This window comes from Ranitomeya variabilis, chromosome 1 (assembly GCF_051348905.1).
Source record: "Ranitomeya variabilis isolate aRanVar5 chromosome 1, aRanVar5.hap1, whole genome shotgun sequence".
NCBI lineage: Eukaryota > Metazoa > Chordata > Amphibia > Anura > Dendrobatidae > Ranitomeya > Ranitomeya variabilis.
In genome coordinates, this window is record NC_135232.1 from 874,514,833 (window position 1) to 874,542,433 (window position 27,601).

The following is a 27,601-nucleotide window of genomic DNA, read 5'->3' on the forward strand; positions in this document are numbered from 1 at the left end:
AGGAATGCACATGGCTGGCAAGTGCAGACGATGCCATCATAAGCATGAGCATCCCACTTATGCGTCTGCTGATGCAAAGTTTGACGCACATCAAAGAGCTGGCGTCTGCAGCCGAGGAGGAGGGAATCCTTGATGACAGTCAGCCATTGTCTGGTCAGGGAACTGTCCAGGACGAGGTGGCGGTCGAAGAGGATGAGGAGGAGGATGATGGGGATGACTATGTATGGGAGGAGGATGCTTCTCAGGGGCCACTTGAAACTGGTGGCTTTGCAAGGTCAGGTAAAGGTTTCTTGCGGGACACTTGTGATGTGGATTTCCAAGAAAGTGCTCCTTAACCCAGCAGGACCAGTGAATTGACACCAGGAACATTGACCCACATGGCTGAGTATGCCTTGCATATTCTAAAAAGGGACCCCCGCATTGTCAAAATGATGACCGATGACGATTACTGGTTGGCCTGCCTCCTGGATCCACGCTATAAAGGGAAAATTCAAAACATCGTGCCACATGAGAACCTTGAGCAAATATTGGCTACCAAACAAGCAACTCTTGTAGACCATTTGGTTCAGGCATTCCCAGCACACAGAGGCGGTGATGGTCCTCACACTTGCCGTAGGGGGAAACATGACAGAGGTGCTAGAGGTGCCGAAATCCGAAGTGGCGTTGGACAGAGGGGTTTTCTGACAAGGTTGTGGAGTGATTTTTCAATGACCGCTGACACAACAGGGACTGCTGCATCTATTCAAAGTGACAGGAGCCAGCATTTGTCCAGTATGGTTACAAACTATTTTTCATCCCTTATCGATGTTCTCCCTCACAGGTCATTCCCCTTTGATTACTGGGCATCTAAACTAGACACCTGGCCTGAATTGGCAGAATATGCATTACAGGAGCTCGCTTGCCCTGCTGCCAGTGTGCTTTCAGAAAGAGTCTTCAGTGCTGCTGGTTCAATACTGACCGAAAAAAGGACACATCTGGCTACCCAAAATGTAGATGATCTAACCTTCATTAAAATGAACCAATCATGGATTGCCAATTCTTTTGCCCAACCTTCCCCTGCTGACATGTAGCTTGGGTGATAAATGACTCGCTTTTGCCCTCCTCTTACTGACTTTGCCAATTCCTCCATTTGCAGCTGCTGAATGTCCACCATAGGCCATTTTTATACCTCCCTAAATGGGCTGACTCCCCCCACAGGACCGTGGTCACCACTTGGCGCAAGCACCCGTGCAAGTGCCGTTTGCCTGGACAGGTGGGTGCGCCCACTCTACCTCTACTAAACAAAGCTGAGTTTCAATCTACAGGCTTTTGGCCTCTATCAACAATATGAAACTGCATTTGGCCTGGTTCTTGGTTTGGGCCTAGTTACGTCTGCTGCTGCCTCTTGGTTTCCTCAAAGAAACAAAGCTGAGTTTGAATCTACAGGCTTTCGGCCTCTATCAACAATATGAAACTGCATTTGGCCTGGTTCTTGGTTTGGGCCTAGTGACGTCTGCTGCTGCCTCTTGGTTTCCTCAAAGAAACAAAGCTGAGTTTCAATCTACAGGCTTTCGGCCTCTATCAACAATATGAAACTGCATTTGGCCTGGTTCTTGGTTTGGGCCTAGTGACGTCTGCTGCTGCCTCTTGGTTTCCTCAAAGAAACAAAGCTGAGTTTCAATCTACAGGCTTTCGGCCTGTATTTAGAATTTGAAACTGTATTTGGCCTACTAGTTTGGTTGGGCCCTACTAACGGTGTCTGCTGCTGCTTGTTGTTGTCCTCCACTGAACAAAGCAATGCTGCCTGTTTACTCTTGTTACCAATTTTTTTCTGCTTTTAGCCTCCTTTTTTATTTTGGGCCTATATCTGTGTTTCCTCCTCATCCTGCCTATTACCCAGCCACTGCTTGATGGGTCTGCTGGTACATTGACCCAGACCACTACATTCCCCTTGCACTCTACACAGCCAGAATCTGACCCTGCTGAAAGTCAGGTCCTCCTTCCCACATACTATACCACCTTACACAGGGACAAAGAGGAAGGTGCATATGAAAGTGCAGGTTCCTTCATCAGGTGGGGGGGCATACTCGTTGGCGACGTCACTGTCACAGGGCCCATCATAGTACGCAAAAAAGTCACTGCCGGTGGGAAGCGCCCCCGCCATCAAACACAACGCCGTACTTTGAGGGGCCCTGTGCCAGTGCCAATGTGAACGAGTGGGCCCCCCTGCTTGCTCTGGATCACAGCACTTGCAAAGTTGAAATACTTACCTCTCCCTGCTCCACCGCCATGACGTATTCCACATTTCCTGGGCCCAAGAAAAAATTGAGCCAGCCCCCCCCACAACTTTAACCAAATGACCCCCAATTTTGAATACCTAACTATTATTATAAGGTTAATTAAGATTGACAAGCTTAAGTAACAATAATTGATGTTTTTGACATTAAAATAGGCTCTGTAGGTGTTTTCCTGTCCTCCACTCACTGCCGACTTTTATTCCCCATTGACTTGCATTGGGTTTCGTGTTTCAGTCGGGCCCCGACTTTTCGCAATGATCGGCTGATTTCACCCGACCCGACTTTTGACAAAGTCGGGTTTCGCGAAACCCGACTCGATCCTGAAAAGGTAAAAGTCGCTCAACCCTAGTGTGATTTTTTTTCCAGTCTGATTGTGATCTGAGCTGGATAAAAAATCACAGATGAACACACGCATTTTTAATCTTCCGCTTTCATCGCAAGTGGGAATCAGCCATAAAACAGAGAAAACAGTAGGCAAAGTGCGCAAAATTTTTAATGAGAACTATTTGCTTAAATTATATTTTATCCTCAATTGCACGCATTTATGTAAGAAATAAAATGTCCCCAAAGGTGGACAACCTATTTAAGGTCAAAATTGGCTACGACACTAAGGGGTTAATGAATAACAGTGGACATTACTAGTCTCTTTTTTACTTGTTTGCAATCTTTCTCTGGCATTTCTTTATTTTTTTTTTATCATGATAGGAGTTCTAGGCATTCAGCCATTTTTAGGTCAGCAATGTTGTCAGTTAATAAATAACTTTAATCAGATGTTCTCTGTTCATCAAACTAGTCTTTTGTTAGTAAGGATTGTGCACAGAAGGACAAATCAAATGGCAACTGATGGAAAAGTAAGTCCATAACATTTTATACATTTAGTTTTCAAACTTTTGGTAACACACAACTATGTAGTCATTTTGAACTCCAAAAATTGGTTGTCGGTGTCTAACTATTTTATGCCTATTTTTTTAGAGTGTGGTCACATGCAGCAGATTTTTTTGCAAATAAAAATCCTTTAATACAAGAGAATATCATTGTTTCTACAGCATGTGCATAGATTTCTGAAAATCTCATTCAGAGAAGTTTTCTGTAGCTATAATCTAGATTATAAACTCTAAGCCAAATAATTATTTTATTGGGTTGATTTACTAGTAATGAGGCACAAAAAAGCATGAAAATTGTGGCTTAATTTTTTCAAAAAAATCCTGCATTTTTTAATAGTAAAGATGAGGTTGAACAGGGCGTTTTTTGGGTGCATTTTTTTCTCAACAGAATTCTATGATGACACTGCATCTAAAACATGGAGATGCATTTTAAGCGCAGCTTTACCGTAGTAAATTAAAAAATGCTTTAACCCCTTCATCCCAGGAGCTCTTTTCATTTTTTCATTTTCTTTTTTCGCTCCCCTCCTTCCCAGAGCCATAACATTTTTAATGTTTCGTCAATATGGCCAAGTGTGGGCTTATTTTTTGCAGGACGAGATGTATTTTTGAACGATACCATTAGTTTTACCATGCTGTGTAACAGAAAATGGGAAAAAAATTCCAAGTGCAATGAAATTGCAAAAAAAGTGCAAACTCACACTTGTTTTTTGTTTGGCTTTTTTGATAGGTTCACCAAATGCTAAAACTAACCTGCCATTATGATTCTTCAGGTCATTATGAGTTCATAGACACCACACATGTATAGGTTCTCTTTTATCTAAGTGGTAAAAAAAAAATCCAAATTTTGCTAAAAAAAAAAAAAAAAAGATTGTGCCATTTTCCGATACCCGTAGCGTCTCCAATTTTCGTGATCTGGGGTCAGGTGAGGGCTTATTTTTTGCGTGCCAAGCTGGGGTTTTTAATGATACCATTTTGGTGCAGATAGGTCCTTTTTATCGCCCGTTATTGCATTTTAATGCAATGTTGCGGTGACCAAAAAAATGTAATTTTGGTGTTTTGATTTTTTTTCTCGCTACGCCATTTAGCGATCATGTTAATCCTTTGTTTTTATTGATAGATCGGGCGATTCTGAATGCAGCGATACCAAATATGTGTAGGTTTGATTTTTTTTAATTTTTTTATTTTGATTGGGGCGAAAGGGGGGTGATTTGAACTTTTATATATTTTTTATTTGTTTTATATTTTTAAACACTTTTTTTAATTTTGGCATGCTTCAATAGCCTCCATAGGAGGCTAGAAGGATACACTACACGATCGGCTCTGCTACATAGAGGTGAAGCACAGATCACCTCTATGTAGCAGAAATGCAGGGTTGCTTTGAACACCGACCACAGTGTGTCGGTCAAAGCAATCGGCCATCAACAACCATAGAGGTCTCAAGAAGACCTCTGGTTGTTATGGCAATGCACCGATGACCCCCGACCATGTGACGGGGGTCAGCGGTGCGAGCAATTCCGGCCGCGCGGCCGGGAGCGCTAGTTAAATGCCGCTGTCAGCATTTCAACGGCGGCATTTAACTAGTTAATGGGCGCGGGCGGATCACGATTCCGCTCACGCTAATTGCGCGCACATGTCAGCTGTACAAAACAGCTGACATGTCACGGCTTTGAGGTGGACTCACCGCCGGAGCCCACCTCAAAGCAGGGGATCTGCAGCTGACGTACTATTCCGTCAGCTGGCAGAAAGGGGTTAATAATAATAATAATAATTTTTATTTATATAGCGCCAACATATTCCGCAGCGCTTTACAACTTATAGAGGGGACTTGTACAGACAATAGACATTACAGCATAACAGAAATCACAGTTCAAAACAGATACCAGTAGGAATGAGGGCCCTGCTCGCAAGCTTACAACCTATGAGGAAAAGGGGAGACACGAGAGGTGGATGGTAACAATTGCTTTAGTTATTTGGACCAGCCATAGTGTAAGGCTCGGGTGTTCATGTAAAGCTGCATGAACCAGTTAACAGCCTAAGTATGTAGCAGTACAGACACAGAGTGCTATTAACTGCATAAAGTGTATGAGAACATGATGCGAGGAACCTGATTATGTTTTTTTTTTTTAATAGGCCACATAGGGATAGTTAGGTTAATGCGTTGAGGCGGTAGGCCAGTCTGAACAAATGCGTTTTTAGGGCACACTTAAAACTGTGGGGATTGGGGATTAATCGTATTAATCTGGGTAGTGCATTCCAAAGAATCGGCACAGCACGTGTAAAGTCTTGGAGACAGGAATGGGAGGTTCTGATTATTGAGGATGCTAACCTGAGGTCATTAGCGGAGCGGAGGGCACGGGTAGGGTGGTAGACTGAGACCAAAGAGGAGATGTAGAGTGGTGCTGAGCCATGGAGTGCTTTGTGGATGAGGGTAGTAGTTTTGTACTGGATTCTGGAGTGGATGGGTAGCCAGTGTAATGACTGGCACAAGGTAGAGGCATCGGTGTAACGGTTGATGAGGAATATGATCCTGGCAGCAGTATTCAGGACAGATTGGAGCGGGGAGAGTTTGGTAAGAGGGAGGCCGATTAGTAGAGAGTTACAATAGTCCAGACAAGAATGAATAAGTGAGACAGTAAGAGTTTTTGCAAAATCGAAAGTTAGAAAAGGGCGAATTCTAGAAATGTTTTTGAGATGCAGATAAGAAGAGCGAGCCAATAATCGGATGTGGGGGGTGAATGAAAGCTCAGAATCAAGGATGACCCCAAGGCAGTGGGCATGTTGCTTTGGAGTAATGATGGAACCGCACACGGAGATGGCAATGTCAGGCAAAGATAGGTTAGTAGAGGGAGAGAACACGAGGAGTTCAGTTTTTGACAGGTTCAGTTTCAGATAGAGTAAGGACATGATGTTAGAGACAGCGGTAAGACAATCACTGGTGTTTTCTAAGAAGGTCGACGTGAAAGCAGGAGAAGAGGTGTATAATTGGGTGTCGTCAGCATAGATATGGTACTGGAAACCAAATCTACTGATTGTTTGTCCAATAGGGGCAGTATATAAAGAGAAGAGGAGGGGACCTAGGACTGATTCTTGAGGAACCCCAACAGTAAGGGGAAGGTGAGAGGAGGAGGAACCAGCAAAACATACAGTGAAGGATCGGTCAGAGAGATAGGAGGAGAACCAAGAGAGAACAGTGTCCTTGATGCCGATGGAGCGGAGCATAGTGAGGAGGAGCTGATGATCCACAGTGTCGAATGCTGCGGAGAGATCCAAGAGAATTAGCATGGAGTAGTGACCATTAGATTTAGCTGTTAGTAGGTCATTAGAGACTTTAGTGAGGGCAGTTTCAGTAGAGTGTAAAGAGCGGAAGCCAGATTGAAGAGGGTTGAGAAGAGAGTTATCTGAGAGATAGCGGGTAAGACGGGACTGGACCAGGCGTTCGAGGAGTTTAGAGATGAAGGGAAGATTAGAGACAGGTCTATAATTAGCGGCACAATTTTGGTCGAGGGAGGGTTTTTTAAGTAATGGATGTATGATGGCATGCTTAAATGAGGAGGGAAAAATACCGGAAGTGAGGGAAAGGTTGAATATTTTTGTTAGGTGAGAGGTGACAGCCGGGGAAAGGGACTGGAGGAGATGTGACGGAATGGGGTCACTGGTGCAAGTGGTCGGGCGAGAAGATGCAAGGAGCCTGCTTACTTCTTCTTCTGTAACTGGTTCAAAGTCAGAGAGTGAACTAGATGCAGTGGGGGAGGGAGGACAGTGCATGGTATGAAGAGATTGGGAGATGATTTCTTGTCGAATGTGGTCAATTTTTTCTTTGAAGTAATTGGCCAGATCGTCAGCGTGGAGATCTGTGGTTGGGGCCTGCTCTCTTGGGTTGAGTAGGGTGGGTTGAGTAGTTAAAGTATGCTGGTTCAATTCTGCACCTCAAATAAAGATGAAAACATATAAATAATAAGCAAAAAATACAATAATCAGAGAATACTGTTATTGTGTGTTTTGGTGTGAACACCTACAAAAAAATATGAAGTTAAGAAGCAGCAAAAAACCACAGCATTAATGCTACATATGAACACCACCATACACGGCTTGCACTGCTGTATATATATTAAATGCTTTTGGACCCTTTTTTTGACTCGCTCATCAAGGGTAACCACCTTTCAACCTGTCAAAATGTTTTTAGCATGTCATTGTTGTCACAATAAGACACTGAATGTGTAAAATTGAAATATTTAACAAGATTTGTTGAAAAAGTCAAGGTGGACACATTTATATCTTCATAGTAATTTTAGTTTTGTTTTTCTGATGGCAGAGCTCCAACTCTTCTGCATAAATATAGGGAATTTAATCAATAAATGATTAAATGATATAGATATAAGAATTAAGACATGATACATAATTTAAGTACCACTAGAGGGAGTTCATGAGCTTGCTACATTTCCATTTTAAAAAAGTGGGCAGGGCCTCGTCTAGCATTGTGTAACAACCCCTGTTCTTTTTATAACAGTGTGGAAATATCTAGGGGGAATTGAAGAGATGAATTGCTGTAGTTTAGGGAGAGCAATATTGCCCTATTCTTGTCTGATGTGGAATTCTAGCTCCTCAATTATCCTGGGTAGAGTTGGGCTAATTTATTTTAGCAGAATTAAATTCTACTCAAAATTTACAAAAACGCATATTCTCATGAATGTTCAAGCTTGCAGCTTTCTTGACCTTATAGAATAAATAAAAAGTGTGCAATTAAAGGGAACCTGTCATCCCCAAAATCGAAGATGAGCTAAGCCCACCGACATCAGGGACTTATCTACAGCATGTAGATGTATCCTGAAAGATGAGAAAAAGAGGTTAGATTATACTCACCCAGGGGCGGTCTGGTGCGGTCCAGCCTGATGGGCGTTGCGGTCCTGTCCGGGGGCCTCCCATCTTCTTATGATGACGTCCTCTTCTTGTATTCATGCTGCGACTCTGGCGCAGGCGTACTTTGTCTGCCCTGCTGAGGGCAGAGCAAAGTACTGCAGTGTGCAGGCGCCGGAAAGGTCAGAGAGGCCCGGCACCTGCGCACTTCAGTACTTTGCACCCCAGTCCGCAACGTGTGCACATAGCCTCTAACTCACAAAGTGTGCTTGTCAGATGCAATTATTTTTTTAATTTTTTGCACACCTGTTTCATTAGTAATCAAACTTTACATCAATACATGCCACACCAATTTGACAGATGCCAGCTATTTGGACATGTACATACCTAACATTTTGTTGCATGCTAAAAATTAAGAAAAATGTATATGCCACACCTATACTACAATGTGCTGCCGCATTTTGCTTTCTGTATAACCACATATCTAGTTAGCATTTCCTGTTATGCCCTTCTTTGCAAGGGTTAAATAATTGAGTTTAAAAAGATTTTCCAAAGTTAATTAAAGTTTTATCCAAAATATATGGTAAAAGAAAAAGGTGCAGCAAGAAGATAGTGTAAAAGACAAAATAAAGCAAAAAATTCCTATATTGAGGTTTAATATGTGAAAGCCGATCGCAACATAGCTACCAATGGCACCTGCCGTCCGGGCAGTAGTTCTGTCAAATGTAAGTCACAATTGGCCTCCTTTTCACCTGGCAAGCGTATTAATGTGAAAGAGCTGGAGGGCCTTAGTAAATATATGACACATCACTCTTCCCTGTCATAGTGGGATGATGTCACCTCTGACAGCAACAGCATCAGTTTGATTTAGTGTTCTATACAGTCGTCCACACTGTCATAATAGTTAATCATTTGCATTGATGACTTTCAATTTGCATTCAAATGATATGAACTGGAGAAGATGAAGATTATGATTGTATAATTCAACTGCATAGCTGTATTGTGATTTTGTCAGATGTGGTGGTAGGAGCACTCAGGGCAAATTTAGAAATAGGAATCAGACATCTGGCTGGGAAGGCATGGAGCTCAGGACATTTCCCACACTGTTAGGCCTGTTTCACACGTCAGTGGCTCCGGTACGTGTGGTGACAGTTTTCTCATGTACCGGAGACACTGACTCACGTAGACACATTAAAATCAATGTGTCTCTGCACATGTCAGCGTGTTTTCATGGACCGTGTGTCCGTTTGAAAAACACGGAGACATGTCAGTGTTCGTGGGAGCGCATGGATCACACGGACTCATTAAAGTCAATGGGTCCGTGTAAACACGTACCGCACACGGATGCTGTCCGTGTGCCGCCCATGTGCCGACTGAGGACCACACGGACAGTGCAGGAGACAGCACTAGAGTTAAGCGCTGTCCCCCCTGCATGTGGTGCTGAAGCCGGCATTCATTCCTTCTCTCCAGCAGCGTTCGAGAGAAGGAGAAAAATCAATGTTTTTTTATTATTTTTCTGTTTAAAATAAAGTTCCTTGTCACCTGCTGCCTCCCACCCCCTGTGCGCCCGCCGGCTGGCATTAAAATACTCACCCAGCTCCAATGATGCTTCTTCTCAGTGCCGCAGCTTGTCCTGTATGAGCGGTCACGTGGTGCCGCTCATTACAGTGATGAATATGCGGCTCCACCTCCCATAGGGAGTGTCAGATGAGTGTGGTGCACCTCTGTGTATGACTTGCAAAAAATCAGAATCATTATAAAATGAACTTTTCAAAAGATCTTTTTCTTTATAGATTATTAAATGTAAGGCGGCTGTATGTTGGGAACCCAACAAACCTTTTACTATTGAGGAGATTGAAGTTGCACCACCAAGAGAACATGAAGTTCGCATCAAGGTAAACTCTGTTCTGCTTTTAAAATACATAAGATTGATAAAATATGAGCTTAATATTTTGCTTTGTTACCCATTGCAACATAATAGAAGCCAATTCATAATTTTGTATTTTTAAGTAACTTTTCTAATTCCTTAACTCATGGTATTCGTTAACTTTTTAACATTAAATTATAAAAAAATGGCTCATTGGTTCATCAATTTTTCATTAAATAAAAAGTGCTCTTTATTTTTGTCTATAACTTTTTTTGTGACTTTTTTTACCTAAAAAAGATGCATGGTAAACTACAATGTTGCAAAATTTGAGAGACAATTTCAAACATACATATGAGTCGCCCGCCAGGGCCGTGGGGGTACTCGGTACTGGGTCCATTACTTAAAGGGATGTGTCACGGTGGCGGCGACCCAGTCCTTGGCCGTTGGCGCCCATGTTCAAGGGAATGTCTTTAAAGGGGTTTTGGAAATAAGGAATATTCGTGACGCCACCTGTGGTATTCGGTCAGGGATGACCAACGCTGTTTAAAGGGGTCTTCTGGGGTGATGTTATGGCAGCCAGATGGTATAACTTCCCACAGGTGAAGTAGGTCCCCAGGGCTCCCGGTGAATACATGGAAGATGCAGTCTTTTTACCTGGTTTACTGATGGTAGCAGGAAGCCACAGTCCAGGGCACCAGATCACAGGTACAGGCAGGGTCCGGGTGGCTTGGAAGCGAGTTCAGAGTCCAGCTTTATCAGGTGAACTTAAAAGCCTTCCTTCTAGTGCTGTGTTGTTATAGTCCCTTACTGCCTATGGCTTTGCAGCAAGGTCCTCTCAGTTATCTCTGTCCTTTGTTGAACTGGGACACAAACCCCATATGACAGGTGACTCAAGCCTTTTTACAGGGTTTCTATCATGACCCGGGCTCTATGTGTCACTGTGTCTCTTGGGTGTTAGGGCGAACAGGTGATATATAATCCAGCTGTGCTGTCGGTTTATGCTATGTGTCTTAGAATCCCACAAAAGCCTCGGCTACCGGTGTCTGCGCTCAATCAGGGATGTAGCCAAGTCCCAGCTATTCTCCCCTGTTGTCACACTCCTGTGCTTCGCTCTCCAGCACATTAGCTAAAGGCTGTTCTTCCTTCTGTATCTTGCCATCTAGGAGCTACAGCATTTCAGGCTGTAAGGCCCCTCACCCGTCCTTCTGCCTCAGACTGCTCCAGTCTGCTGTCCGGCACCAACTGTCTAATTCTTCCCAACTGCCCAGCAACTGACTTCTCCTCCCAACTAGAGAGAGCAGCTTCCCTTAAGTTGGGTGTAGAGCTCCCCCTTCTGGCCTGGAGTCAGAACGGTGTTGTATGTGCTAATTACCTGTTAAAAGGAATCTTCCATCGTTTCCAAGCGTGACGTCACTCTCCCCATGAGGAAAGCAATGCCACTGTGACAACCAGGACCCTGGGGAGTCACACATACATTCATTCCAAGTTGGGGCCTAGAGTAAATTAGCATTCAAATTTTGTGATTTTTTTTTTTTTTAAATAGCAAATGATGAATCAACCAAAAATGCATGGAAAACCCAAACCCTGAACAAAATTACAAACATGTACAATTGTGCCACTCTGCGGAGATCTCAAGTGCGCAGTTCATGCTAGACAGCCAAGGAATTTACAGGAACTGGAGGTTTTTTGCCAAGAAGACTGGACAACTTTACCATCTGAGAAAATAAAGCAACATGGGAAAAGGGGAAAAAGGATTTTCTCAGTGCTCACTAGAGTATCACAGGACCATGGGTGCCAGGTTCAATGTGGCTGGAGTCCACTTGTAAATGCAGGCAAAGAGGAAAAACCAGCATCAGGTGATATCCATAAAAATACAAATTTAGTCTTTCTATTTAAACCATTGCTTGCAAAAAGTTAAAAACATACATGTCATTACATGTCTGAGGGCAAACATGCCCCGCACGCCTGATGCGTTTCGGACTTTATGTCCTTACTCACAGGCATCTGCCTATGCTTATGCCTGCTTCTCCCATGCCACTCCAATCCTCTGGATTGCTCTTCACCAAGATATTAGGACCATTCACAATTTGCATAGTTTAGGCGCGCTCTCAAAACACATTTGTTCAGAGCGGCCTATCACATTCCCTAATCAAAGTCATTTTATATGTAAGTGTGTGTGTGTGGCACCTCAGGAGTCCGGTTGCCACAGTGGCATTGCCTCCCTCACAGGGGGTGATGTCATGCCTGGAAGCAAGGAGGGGTCCCCTTACTAGGTAACATCAGCATGCATCACAGTTTCCTACTCCAGACCATAAGGGGGAGCTCTAACACATGATTTCAGGGGAGCTTCCTTATAAGTTCTGGCCTGAAGGTGGAATTAGCCTAGTCTGGGGAGCAGACAGTGAAGGAGGAAGAGGCAAGTGATGAGAACCTGGGGGATTGGAGCTACGACTGATTTCAGGTCTCCTGGCCCCAGCTGACACCCTGAAGTATAGCAGCATACAAGAGCCTGGAGTCACCACGAGGGATTGACACCTGGAACAGACTAAAGCTGCCTGCAATACGGGGAAATGTTCCATTTCATGGACCGACTGTAACAGGGACTTGTGGGGAGCTTAAGGCACCAAAGACCTAGGGAGCAGTGCAGAGGGAATGCCTCCAAATCTACCTGGCTTGGTGGACCGTAAAATGCTTCCAGGCTGCCCGGATCTCCCTGACCACCTGTCACTAGTGCCCCGGACTGCATCTGCCATTAAAGGTAAAAGAAACTACAGTCTTTGTGTCCTCCAGTCATTTCTCACACCCTCATTCCTGCACCCCAACATCCACGATCCCTGATAGACTGTATGCGGAACCCTGGGGCCTTGCTCCACCTGTGGGGAGCAGAACCATCACAGCTGTGACACCATCAGCCCCAGTGGTCCCCTTAAGCAGCATCAGCTACCCATTGCCAAACACCACAGGTGGCATCACATGAAATCCCCTACAAACATTCCCTCATCACTTTTATTGTGCACCCAGGGCCACACACCGGGTCACTGCTGCCGTGATGACCCCTTTAAGAATCGTCCGACCAGGTGCCGAGCACCCCATGGCCCTAGCGGGCATCACATGTGTGTGTAGCCCAATCACTACTTCCACCTATCCCCACTCCCTCAAGATGGCTGGACCATCATTGTAAATACACACCTGTACTTTTATCTCTCCCACCTCATTGTAGATTGTAAGCTCTCACGAGCATGGTCGTCTTATTTTGCTTTAATTATTGTATTGTTAACGTTGTTACTTATGACTATTGTGTTTGAAACTGTTAAAGTGTAAAGGGCTGCGGAATATGTTGGCGCTATATAAATAAAGATTATTATTATTATTTGAATGTTTTGGGTTGTCATCATGATTTAAGTAGAGAAAACACAGTAGTTTGATGATAAATGGCTTCATCCAACCACTAACCATGAGTGGAGATAAAGTTTGGTGCTATTACTCACATTGTCTGAAAAAGGCCAAGAAAGAAAAAATTCTGCTGGGGTATGTAAACTTTTGAGCACATCTGTATGTTCAAATATACATTTAGAGAGGAATATACCTCTACCTTCCTGATTTCTTATTATTTTTCATGTTTTGTCACACTTAAATGTTGCAGATTACCAAACAAATTTAAATATTAGACAAAGATAACACAAATAAACACAAAATGTAGGGCCCTTTGTGAAAAACTGATCCCCCTGAAAACAAAAATTAACTGTGGTCTATCACTTTTTGGGAAGCTGAGTTCAATTTCCCTACCCACACCAAAGCCTGATTACTAACACACCTGTTCTCAATCAAGAAATAACTTAAATAGGGCCTGCCTGACAAAGTGAAGAAGACCAAAAGATCCACAAAATCTAGACATCATGTCACAATCCAAAGAAATTCTGTGCAATGAACTGACGTGAGTTGGAGTAGTGATATTGCCGCTACTTGGAGCAGCACTGGCAGACCGAGTAGTCAGGAATTAGCCAGTCGGTACATGGGAGCAACAGTATAGTTTGAAAGGTAAGTAGGTTGTGAAGTCTGGAATTAGCCAGATATTGGAACCTGGGAGCAACAGTATAGTTTAGACCAAACAGCAGGTGGAAAGAGAGCTTGACTAAAGACTGGGAGCTCAATAATCTTACAAGGAAGGAAGTGCAATGCCAGGTTTAAGTAGGGTGTTCAATCAGGAGATTACAGGGTGGAGCCAATCAGGAACTCAGGGTGGAGCCAATCAGAAACTCAGGGTGGAGACAATCTGGAATAACACAGGTACTAGTATCTGGGTTAGCAATAAACTGTTCAGTGAGCTGAATGTCTCAGAAGGAAGAGTTGGCACCTGGTTCACAAGAGCTGTTGGTTTTGATTGCTGACATTCTGGAACAAATGAGAAACAAAGTAATTGAAATCTATCAGTCTTGAAAAGGTTATAAAGCCATTTATAAAGCGTTGGGACTCCAGAAAACCACAGTGAAAGCCATTATTCACAAATGGTAAAAACATGAAACAGTGTTGAACCTTCCCAGGAGTGGCTGGCCAACCAAAATTACCCCAAGAGCACAGTGATGACTCATCCAAGAGATCACAAAAGAGATCCAAAGGACTGAAGGACACACTTACTGCATCAGGTAAAGTCAGTGTTCATGACTCCACCAGACTGGGAAAAAAGGACTGCATGGCAGAGTTCTAAGATGAAAACCACTACTGAGCAATAAAAACATAAAGGCTCACCTCAGTTTTGCCAGAAAACATCTTTATGATCCCCAAGACTTTTGGGAAAATACTCTGTGGACTGACAAAACAAAAGTTTAACTTTTTTGGAAGGTGTGTGTCTCATTACATCTGGCATAGAAGTAACACAGCAATTTAGAAAAGAAACATCATACCAACAGTAAAATATGGTGGTGATAGTGTGAGGGTCTGGGGCTGTCTTGCTGCTTCAGGACTTGTAAGACATGCTATGGTACAGGAATCCATGAATTTTGCTGTCTTCCAAAAAATCCTGAAGGAGAACTTCCGGCCATTTGTTTTTTATCTAAAACTGAAGAGCACTTGGGTAATGCAGCAGTACAAGGAAACACCAAAAAATCCACCTCTGAATGGCATAAGAAAATCTGAATTAAGACTTTGGTGTGGCCTGACCTTAAAAAGGTGGTTCATGGTCGGAAACCCTCCAAGGTGGATGCATTACAACAATTCTGCAAAGATGAGTGGGACAAAATTCCTCCTGAGAATTGTAAAAGACTCATTGCCAGTTCTCCTCAACGCTTGATTACAGTTGTTGCTGCTAAGCATGACCTAACCAGTTATTATCACTTACATCACTTATCACTTATATCACTTAATCATATATAATCACATATATAATCACTTTTTCACACAGGGCCCTGTAGGTTTTGACTTAATTTTCCCTTAATAATAAAGACCTTAATTGAAAATCTGTATCTTGTGTTTACTTTTATTATCTTTGTCTAAAATTTCAATTTGTTTGGTGATCTGAAACATTTAAGTGTTACAAACATGCAAAAGAATAAGAAATCATGAACGAGGCAAAATATTTTTTACACCATTGTATATATGGCAAAATGTTGGTCCAAAAAATTCCAGCTCTGCTCACAAAAAGAAAAGTATCATATAGAAATGTTTTCATAAAAATTTCTGACAAATAATATGTATTCATGGGTATCCAATGTGTTCATGCATGTGTAGTGTTCATATGTGTGCACATTGTCTAGTAAGTATGTGCATATTTTATGCTTGGTGACATGTGTTTACTATGCAATTTGTATATGTGAATATAATTTGTAAATGTTTGCATATAACATATATGTTTATTTTGTATTTGTGTATATAACTGTGTAATGTGCATTTGTATGTAATGTGTATTTGTTTGACTAACAAGTAAATGCATGTGCGTGTGTGCGTGCGTGCGTGTGTGTGCACTGACGGGAAATTATTTTTATTTTTTTTTAAACCACTAATAATTAAAGGATGCTGTACATGTGAAAAGGGTTATAAATATAACATATATAAAACATAAAGAGAATAAAGTAAATTGATAAACCAGTATACAGGGAGAGTGGAGCCCTAATACACATAATACAGGGGGGCTTTTGTGGCCTTTGTCTGCCCCTGCTTTGCACTACACTTAGTTTGTTTATAATGATCTTAAAATCTTTTTCTTTTCTTTCAGATTATAGCCACAGGAATCTGCAGGTCAGATGAACATGTCTTAAGGGGGGGATTGGATAAAATCAAATTTCCCATAATATTAGGGCATGAAGGTGCTGGAATAGTGGAAAGTGTGGGATCCAGTGTAACTGGAATTAAACCAGGTAATTCTTACTTTTTATCTATACTGTACTATATACAATGATTATTGTACTATGTACACTGATTAGCAAAAGGGTAACAATGTTTTGAACTTTTGACTTTCAGGCTCCTATATCTCACCGTCCACTGTAGCCTCGAACATGTGACTACCATCAGTTTATAAACAATCATCTTGGCTATCTCATACATGCTGTAATTTTGACTTGCAACTATTTAGCATATGATTAGTTAAGCAGATTCTTGCTATGTCAATTTATTGTTACCCTTTTGCTCCTGGTGGTGGAAAAATCTTTTTCTTTCTGTATATTACAAATTACAACCTAATTACAGTCCCCAATAGCTCAGTATATTATTAGGTTGATTCCCAAGAGAAAAGGTCACTGGTTTGATTCGAGGAGCAGCCATGAAGAAGATTTCCCAAGAAAAGAGAAACAGCACAATGCAGCTCATCAATAGTGGTCTCTTGGCTAAGAAAATTGCCAAACTGCATCATGTGAGTGCCGTGACAGTTGGAAGAATACAAAACGAAGTCCGTCCATCCATTCAAAACCCAATAGGTGGAGGCGGAGTCAACAAGTCAGCTCATCACAAGCTCTATCAGTTCTGGCGTAATAAACACAGCAGTGGAGGTGGCTCATATGCTTCATAATAGTGAAATCACTGACGTCCATGCAAGTACCATGCGATGCATGCTACAGAAGTCCAGAATGAAAAAAGGCGAAGAAGCCTTGACTTCAATATCATCATAAGAAGTGTCAGCTTAAGTTTGAATCAGGACATGTTCACACGTTGCGGTTTTTACCGCTTATCTGCTGCGTTTTTGATGCTGCGGATCTGCAGCAGTTTTCCATGTGGTTTACAGTACCATGTAAACCTATGGAAAACCCAATCCACTGTGCACATGCTGCGGAAAAAAACGGGCAGAAATGGAGCGCTGTTTTTTCCGCATCATGTCAATTCTTTGTGCGAATCTGCAGTGTTTCTGCACCCATTGACTTGCATTGAGTCGGGCAGATCCGCAGCAAAACCGCAGATGTAAAAAAGATCTGAAGTTTTGCTGCGGGGGAAACGCTGCAGATCGGGAGAAGGGAAGTGTGTGGGCGGAGACTGTGCGTGTCTGCGTGTGTGCAGGCGAGGTCTGCGTATGTGTGTGTGGGTCTGCGGCGTTCTGTGCGGGGCTGCCAGGACTCTGTGCAAATAGTGAAAAACTGATGCAACTGATCCGTTTTTTAGAGAGAGAGAGAGAACAGAAAATGTGCATGATTTCAAAGGAAAAAATGCATGAAAAACCGTATTCGGAGGCCGGATTCATCATTTCACATCTCAGTTTCATACATTTTTCGCCGGATCAGTCGCTGGGCGTTTTTTCGCCGGACAGAAAAAATGTTCCTCTGTGAGTTTTCTCCATCCGCCGGAAAGTTTTTTTTTATGGATCCAGCAAAAAATGGATGAAACGTGTGGCCATCAGGCGCAATCCGGCGCTAATACAACTCTCTGAGAAACAAATCGGATCCGGCAAAAAAAAAGGATCCGTTTTTTTCAAAACTCCCCATATATGCCTGACGGCAAAAACCTGATGTGTGAAAGTAGCCTAACTATCCATATATCTATCTACATCTATCCATAGATATATCTATCTACATCTATCTATCTCATTCTTTCTATCTATCTATCTATCTATCTATCTATCTATCTATCTATCAATCTATCTATCTATCTATCTATGTGTGTAATGGAGTGTGGGTTGGACAAATGTAAAAGAGGAGGTTGGACAAGACATGAAATCACAAATCTTTTTTTTTTGTTCAATTAATACATCTTTATTTAGCTTTCAAAAACGCATACAAAAACGCATAAAAAAAGCATCAAAACCGCACCAAAATCATGCAAAAAATGCATAAAAAAGCACCTGCGTTTTCTGCCAAGAGCTGCGGATTTAGTGCAGAAAAATCCGCAGGCAAATCTGCAACGTTGCACATACCCTAAAAGTACGAAAAGTGGACAGTAGGAGATTGAAAGCGGTTGATTTGGAATGATGAGATAAAAGTCAATACACTAGGTTTTCATGAGTGCAAATGGGTATCGAAGAAGCAAGAGAAAAAGGGACTAACAGATCGAGAAATTGAATGAACTGTCTGTTTAGTAGCGGAAACCTGATGATATGGGGTTGTTTCACAGCCAAAGGCTTTGGATACTTGACCAGGATCGATGGTGTTTTCAATGCTCACCTATATGTGAGTATCCCACAAGACAAGTTACTTTGTACACAAGAGTACTGTGGGTATGGAAAGGATGACATTATGTTCCAGCAGGACAACGACCCAAAGCATACGTCAAGATTGGTGAAAAAATAGTTCAATGACAATAAAGTAATGGTGCTGGATTGGCTCCCACAGACCTCAGACCCCAACCCAATTGAACAATTGTGTGTAGAGTTGAAAAAAACTGAATTCATACCCAAGTAAGTCGACCAGTACGCACTAAATTTGGGAGTGTGCAAAAGAGTCAGATATCGGTCACGACATGCTTGAATCTGATTGAGAGTATGCCCAGAAAAAATTTGTAGTGTTGAAAGCCAAAGGTGGATTTCCACAATACTAACAAAATAATAAAAATAAAATTTCGATTTTTAGGATCAAAACATTAACAATGCAGTGAAATTACAAGAATCTGCATAACTAATCATATGCAAGTCAAATTCATGTATGAGATAGCCAAGATGATTGTCTATAAAATGATGGAGTCTCACATTTTAAAATGCGCGCGTCTCCTGCCTCCCGTGACGTCACGGCTTGTGATTGGTCGCGTCGCCCATGTGACCGCAACGCGACCAATCACAACGCCGGAACGTAATTTTAAAATACTGAAGGACCTAAAATTACGTCACGGCTTGCTGTGATTGGTTGCGTCGCGGCCACATGGGCGGCACGCGACCAATCAGAAGCCGTGACGTCACGGAAGGAAGGAAAAGCGCGCATTTTAAGCAAAGAACGCTGCCGGTTCCCTCGGTAAGGCGCAGGCTGCGTCGGAGAGGTGAGTATAGCAATATTTTTTATTTTAATTCTTTCTTTTACACATTAATGTTGTTTCGATACCGATACCCGATACCACAAAAGTATCGGATCTCGGTATCGGAATTCCGATACCCGCAAGTATCGGCCGATACCCGATACTTGCGGTATCGGAATGCTCAACACTAGTGATATGTGCTTTAAATTTTGTGATGTGTTGTTTAATAAAATTTATATTGAATTTTGATGAAATTTGACCTTTTGATCATAATTTTTTTGTTGTGGTCTCACTTTTAGTTTTGTATTTTTGCTGATGCAAAAAACAGTAAAAACAGCAATAGAAATTCTGGAATTATTTTTCATTTGTTAGGGAATGTGTGGTATAATTACCAAGTTAAAGAAGCACCCCTCCCATCAAAGTGTTTATCTTTTTAATATATTGCAGTCATCATATTATATAGCACTGTGTAATTATAATTGCTCATTTTACATAGTTATTAAGGTTGAAGGAAGACTTTAAGTCCATCTAGTTCAACCCATAGCCTAACCTAACATGCCCTAACATGTTGATCCAGAGAAAGGCCTTCTTGTTCTGATGACTAGACCACTCAAAAGCTTCCCAACTTTGATGTCTTTACTGGAGGAATATAGTACCCTAACAAACTTTAAAGTTAATCTTTCTAAATCAGAAGCTCTAGATCTCAACATACCTACATCACACCCTTGCTAAATTGAAAAAATTATACCCCTTCACCTGGCCCAAACAATACATCATGTACCTTGGAATTAGGATACCCAGAAACCACAAAGACCTATTTAAACTTAATTATGACCCGCTAATTGACAAAGCTAAGACCACCATGCAATCCTGGAGAGACCAATTCCTATCATGGTCAGGGAGAAAAAATATACTAAAAAGTTTAATACTTCCCAAGTTTGTATACCTGTTTCAAATGCTACCTATACACATCCCAGACTCTTACCTAGCCAAGGTGAACTCAATGTTCCTCAAGTATATTTGGAAAAATATCAAACCACAAATAACTTACCGCACGCTAGTATTGGCTAAATCTAACGGCGGAATGGGCGCACCAGATGCCAGGAAATACTACCACGCTGCAATATTGGCACGCTCAGTGGACCTAATATGCGGCACACAAAGTAAACAGTGGCTTACGATAGAGAATGAGCTCTCACTTCAGCCTATCAGATCGCTTCTGATGACTTATGTTAAGAAGCGACCTCCCCCCTCACAATCCAACCCACTCAAACATGCACTCATCAGGATCTGGACGAAGGTACATAACATACTAATACGCCCTTCATCACCACTACTCAAACTTTCAGACGTCCTAACCCACACAATTAAAACTGACAATAAAGTACATAGCAGCCAGAAAGGCCCAAACACACCCATAGACCAGCTAGTTGGGGAGGGAGTGCTTCTGCCCCTCTCTGAAATAAAAAAACGAACGGGCCTACCGAATTTTAATTTTATACAGTACAACGCCCTCAAAGAATCTCTGAGAATAATGCAATACAACTCCGACACCACCCGAAATCTCACAACCTTCGAAACCCAATGCGCCAGAGTATCCAAACCACCGAAAACGCTATCCACCCTATACCAAACTCTCCTGACTGAAGACCATTGCTTAAAAAGAGCATATATAACAAGCTGGGAAAAAGACTTGGGATATACTTTTAATAAATACCAGGTCCAACACATCTACAAAAATTCACATGGCCCCACGTGCTGCGTGAAAACGCAGGAAAATTCCTTTAAAATAGTATCCAGGTGGTACACTTCACAAACCCAAATCCGAATCTGGAAACCTGACACCTCTACCTCATGTTGGAGATGCAAAAAGGAACAGGTGACTATTTTCACTTATGGTGGTCTTGCCCCATCCTACAACAATTTTGGTCTCTTGTGGAGACGACTATCCTGGATATCGTAGGTAAAAAATTGAAGCTAACACCAGAGTCTGTTCTTTTAAACCTACCCATTTGCCCCAATCTACCTCGCCGCTCCTCTTCCTTAGCCTACAACATCATAGCGGCTGCTAAGCTACTGGTGCCGACACTCTGGAAATCAACAAAAATACCCACACTCCCACAACTATTATCCAAAATTGACCAACTTTACAGATTAGCTGAATTAGCAGCCTCCGTGAACCATACGATCCCATCATTCAAAGAAACATGGCTCCCTTGGGCCCTCTATAGATCTAACAAACATCTGATGTCTGAAGACATACCTTAAACAAGGCCGACTGCAGAACAAGGTGCTACCCCCCCTCCCCATCTTTATCCCTGAATTCTGATCCCTTCTTTTCTACCTCCTTTTCTTCTCTAAATTCTTTCTCCTTTAATTGTGTTGTTTTTATCTTTCGACGACCAGCATTATTAGACGGAACATAATTAATGTCTGATTGCAGGAACACCTTCCTACCTCTTAATATAAAAGAAGTTTTTTGTATCCTCCAATTGACAACTACTCATCATTCATATAATACAATTGTCTTACCTACATATAATCTGAGTGACCTCAAAGCTCTATGTTTGTCCTAAGAGCTTTTACTCGAAGTTTATCTAATGTCGTTCTATTAACTGTTCTCTTTTTTGTATTTTATACATGTTTGTACATCTGTTCTTTAATGAAAATCAATAAAAAGAACATTGAAAAAAAAAAAAAAAAAAAAGATCCAGAGAAAGGCAAAAAAAAACCATGTGGCAAAGAGTAAGCTCCACATTGGGGAAAAAAATTCCTTCCCGACCCCACATACGGCAATCAGACTAGTTCCCTGGATCAACGCCCTATCCAGGAATCTAGTGTATATACCCTGTAACATTATACTTTTCCAGAAAGGCATCCAGTCCCCTCTTAAATTTAAGTAATGAATCACTCATTACAACATCGTACGGCAGAGAGTTTCATAGTTTCGCTGCTCTTACAGTAAAGAATCCGCGTCTGTTATTAAGCTTAAATCTTCTTTCCTCCAGATGTAGAGGATGCCCCTTGTCCCTGTCTCAGGTCTATGATTAAAAAGATCATCAGAAAGGTCTTTGTACTGTCCCCTCATATATTTATACATTAAAATGAGATCACCCCTTAGTCTACCTTTTTCCAAACTAAATAGCCCCAAGTGTAATAACCTATCTTGGTATTGCAGACCCCCCAGTCCTCTAATAACCTTAGTCGCTCTTCTCTGCACCCGCGCTAGTTCAGCTATGTCTTTCTTATACACCGGAGACCAGAACTGTGCACAGTATTCTAAGTGTGGTCGAACAAGTGACTTGTATAAAGGTAAAATTATGTTCTCCTCATGAGCATCTATGCCTCTTTTAATACATCCCATTATTTTATTTGCCTTTGTAGCAGCTACCTGACACAGGCCATTGAATATGAGTTTGTCATCCACCCATACACCCAGGTCTTTTTCATTGACGTTTTGCCCAGAGTTTTAGAATTAAGCACATAGTTATACATCTTATTACTTCTACCCAAGTGAATGACCTTACATTTATCCCCATTAAAGCTCATTTGCTATTTATCAGCCCAAGCTTCTAGTTTACATAAATCATCCTGTAATATAAAATTGTCCTCCCCTGTATTGATTACCCTGCAGAGTTTAGTGTCATCTGCAAATATTGAAATTCTACTCTGAATGCCCCCTACAAGGTCATTAATAAATATTTTAAAAAGAAGAGGGCCCAATACTGACCCCTGTGGCAACCCCACTGCTAACCGCGACCCAGTCCGAGTGTGTTCCATTAATAACCACCCTTTGTTTCCTATACCTGAGCCAGCTCTCAACCCACTTACACATATTTTCCCCTATCTCCATTATTCTCATTTTATGTATCAACCTTTTGTGTGGCACCGTATCAAAAGCTTTTGAAAAGTACATATACACTACATCCACTGGGTTCCCTTGGTCCAGTCCGGAACTTACTTCTTCATAGAAGCTGATTAAAATAAGTCTGACATGAACGGTCCCTAGTAAACCCGTGCTGATACTGGGTCATGAGGTTATTCCTCTTCAGATACTCCAGCAAAGCATCTCTTAGAAAACCCTCCAGGATTTTACCCACAGTAGAGGTTAAGCTTACTGGCCTATAATTTCCGAGTTCAGTTTTTGTCCCCTTTTTCAATATTGGCACCACATTTGCTATACGCCAGTCCTGTGGTACAGACCCTGTTATTATGGAGTCTTTAAATATTAAAAATAATGGTCTATCAATGACTGTACTTACTTCCTGCAGTACTTGGGGGTGTATCCCATCCGGGCCCGGAGATTTGTCAATTTTAGTGATTTTTAGACGCCGCCGTACTTCCTGCTGGGTTAAGCAGGTGACACTTAATGGGGAATTTTTGTTATCACTGATCATATTGTCTGCCATGGGATTTTCTTGTGTAAATACTGATGAAAAAAAGTCATTTAACATATTGGCTTTTTCCTCATCCTCACCCAGACTATTTTTTTTTTTGCCTTTCTACTCAGCTAATTTTTCTCTTTTCCATTAAGTCTGTGACATAATGTGATTAAAAACTGTCTAGTTGAATCAATTTTGCCTGTATGGCTCATTAGTCACTACAAAAGTCAAAGGCAGAGGGGAGAGATTTAACAGCTGGGTCAGGAGTTGAAGAGGGGAATGATTTCTGCAGGGACAAGAGATTTCCTGTTTCTACATACAGTAGAGAAAAGAGACAAACTAACTGGGTTGAGAGGCAAATGAGCAATTGTAAGTAAGGTTGTGCTCAAAAGTTTACGTGCACTGGCAGAATGTTTGCTATCTTGGCCTTTTTTCAGAGAATGTGAATGATATAACACCAAACTTTATCTCCACGCATGGTTAGTGGTTGGGTTCAGCCATTTATTGTCAAACATCTGTGTTTTCTCTTTTTAACCACTTTACCCTCGAGGGTGGTTTGCACGTTAATGATCGGGCCAATTTTTACTATTCTGATCACTGTCCATTTATGAGGTAATAACTCTGGAACACTTCAACGGATATTGGCGATTCTATGACTGTTTTTTCGGGACATATTGTCCTTCACGATAGTGGTAAAAAAAATTTAACATAGCTTGTGTTTATTTGTGTAAAACTTGGCCAAAATTTTGAACATTTAGCAATTTTCAAAATTTGAATTTTTATGCCCTTAAATCAGAGAAATATGTCACACAAAATAGTTCATAAATAACATTTCCCACATGTCTATTTTACACCAGCACAATTTTTTAAACAAAATATTTTTGTTAGGAAATTATAAGGGTAAAAAGTTGACCAGCGATTTCTCATTTTTTCAACAAAATATAGAAAACTGTTTTTTAAGGGACCACATAACATTTGAGGGGTCTATATGGCAGAAAATACCCAAAATTCTTGCCGATAAAAACCACATTCAAGAAGTTTATTAATGCTTCAAGTGTTTCACAGGAATGCATGGATTGTGAAAGGAAAAAATGAACATTTAACTTTTTTCACTAAAATGTAATTTTAGACTAATTTATTTTTATTTTCACAAGGGTAACAGGAAAAAATGAACCCTAAAATTTATAATGCAATTTCTTCTGAACATGCCGATAACTAATATGTGGGAAAAATCACTGTTTAGAAGAAAGGCAGAGATTGGAAGACAAGGAGCGTTGTTTGACTTTTTTAATGCAAAATTTGCTGGAATTGAGATTTGATGCCATGTCGCCTTTGGAGTGCCCCTGATGTGCCTAAACACTGAAAACCACTGAACAAGTGACCCTATTTTGGAAACTAGACCCCCCAAGGAACTTATCTAGATGTGTGGTGAGCACTTTTAACCCCCAAGTGGTTCACATAAGTTTATAATGTAGAGCTGTAAAAATAAAACATCATTATTTTTCCACAAAAAAGATCTTTTAGCCCCCATTTTTTCCCCAAGGGTAAATGGAAAAATTGGAACCCAAAAGTTGTTGTGCAATTTGTCCTGAGTACGCTGATACCCCATATGTGGGGGAAATCACTGTTTGGGCACATGGCAGAGCTTGGAAGGGAAAGAGCGCCGTTTGACTTATTCAAACAAGCATTGGCTGGAATTGAGATCGGACGCTATGTTTGGAGAGCTCCTCATGTGCCTAAACAGTGGAAACCCCCTTAAGTGACCCTATTTTGTAAACTAGACTCCCTAAGGAACTTATCTAGATGTGTGGTGAGCACTTTGAAACCCCAAGTGTTTCACTATAGTTTATAATATAGAGCTGTAAAAATAACAAATCTTTTTTTTTCACAAAAATTATCTTTTAGTCCCCAATTCTTTTACTTTCCCAAGGGTAGCTGGAGAAATTAGACCCCAAAAAATGTTGCTGTGCAATCTGTCCTGAGTATGCTGGTACCCCATATGTGGGAGAAAACTATTTTTTTGTTTTGAATTAGTGACGTTTTGTAATGCAGACTTTGATGGAATGGTCTGCTGGCGTCATGTCGTGTTTGCAGAGCCCCTGATGTGCCTAAACAGTAGAAACCCCCACAGGTGAGCCTGTTTTGGAAATTAGACCACCCAAGGGACTTATCTAGATATGTGATGAGAACTTTGAACCCTCAATGTTTCGTTAAAGTTTATAAAGCAGAGCCGTAAAAATAAAAAATCATATTTTTTTCCTCAAAAATGTTTTTCACAAGGGTAACAGGAGAAACTGGACTGCAAAAGTTGTTGTCCAATTTGTCCTGAGTACGCTGGTACCCCATATGTGGGAGAAAACTACTGTTTGGGCACACGTCGGGGCTCGGAAGAGAAGTAGTGACGTTTTGGAATGTAGACTTTAATGGAATGGTCTGCTGGCATCATGCACATTTGCAGAGCCCCTGATGGGCATAAACAGTAGAAACCCCCCACACGTGACCCCATTTTGGATACCAGGACCCCCAAAGAACTTATCTAGATGTGCCTAAACAGTGGCAATGCCCAACAAGTGCCCTCTTTTGGAACTAATCTACTGTTTCCTGTTATGTTTGTCAGGTTGTCATATGCCAGCTGTGTATTATTCATTAGGTTGTCATATGTCAGTTGTGTAAGTCAGAAATGAATTTAGTAGAGCATGGAGGTATGGTACAGTCTGAAGCATTCTTTCATACACAGGCCAGGTTTATTGGGGCAGGTGTCTCATTGATAAGTGGTGTCCTTGCGTATTCCTCTTTTGTAACACACTCGGCACATCTTTGGCGACTTACATTTTTTTCCACTTTGAGGGACCTCCCCTAGAAATGTTGACTTAGTACGATACGAGCACCTCCAGTTCCGGAAGTACTGGGGCCCGCTCCTTTCTGACTGCTCACTACCTCCTGCAACTGAAGGTACAATGTATCTGTGTGGCCTGCACATCGTGACTGCAGGAAAGCGTTGAACATTTCCATTTGTATAATATACATGGCCAGCTTCTTGTACCGCACCTTGGCCTTTCTCAAAGCACTGTACGGATAGAGGAGTTGATCAGAGGGAACAACATCCCCCTTATTTTTGTTGTACTCCAGAATACAGTCCGGTTTGCTGACCTGTGCGGAGGTACTTCATACAGTGCCAAGGGCGCTGCCATCACCGTGTATGATGGTCAAGAAAAAGACATCCCTCTTGTCCTTGTACTTGACCACCAGCAGGTGGTCGCTACATTTGGCTCTGCTGTCACCCGTTCTGAGCATCTGCCCAATTAGCGTTTTCGCGAGGACTCTCTGATTTTTGCGGGCAGTACTGCAGGCTACAGTACCTCGCTCAGAGAGGATTTTGAAGAGTGGGATGTAGGTATAACAGTTATCTATGTAGAAGTGTCAACCTTTAAACAGCAGTGGGTGCACCAAATCCCACACTATTTTCCCAATAACTTCCAGGACAGGGGGACAATCAGGGGGTTAAATCTGGGTGTCCTTCCCTTCATAAACTCTAAACCTGTGGGTGTACCTTGAGGTACTCTCACACAGCTTATATAGTTTAATTCCTTACCTGGCCCTCTTACTGGGCAGGTACTGATGGAATTTGAGCCTCCCATTGAAATTAAGGACTCATCCACGCAGATGTCCCTTTGGGGCACGTACACTTCACCAAACTTTTTGTTGAAGTGTTTGATGACCAGCCGAAATTTGAACAGACGATCAAAGTTGATGTCATCTTGGGGAGGAAACCGTGCTTATAGGTATACTGCAGGAATTTATGGATGGCCTCAAAATGTGTCCAGGCCATGACCAGTTGGAACACTAGAGTATTGTATAAAACATCAACACTCCAATATTGCCGAAGTTCTGGCTTCTTCAGGATCCCAATGTGAAGGAACAGGCCCCAAAACAGCATCATATAAACTGCATCTACTGGAGACCAGTTAAAAAATGATGAAG

The 27,601-nt window shown here is 41.8% G+C and overlaps 1 protein-coding gene across 2 annotated transcripts in view; it reads left to right on the top strand.

Annotated features, from left to right (window-relative positions):
* The window catches only part of LOC143788214 (alcohol dehydrogenase 1-like), a 124,503-nt gene that overhangs the window by 31,798 nt on the left and 65,104 nt on the right, over window positions 1-27,601 (top strand). Inside the window, exons 1-3 of one of the 2 annotated variants that reach the window (XM_077277708.1) lie at window positions 2,879-3,127; window positions 9,808-9,909; window positions 16,090-16,231. In XM_077277708.1, coding sequence (XP_077133823.1) covers window positions 2,975-3,127; window positions 9,808-9,909; window positions 16,090-16,231 — 397 coding nt within the window. In that variant the 5' untranslated portion in view covers window positions 2,879-2,974. Of the gene's footprint in view, window positions 1-2,878; window positions 3,128-9,807; window positions 9,910-16,089; window positions 16,232-27,601 lie in introns of those variants that run through there. The other variant, XM_077277717.1, reaches the window with a different exon arrangement.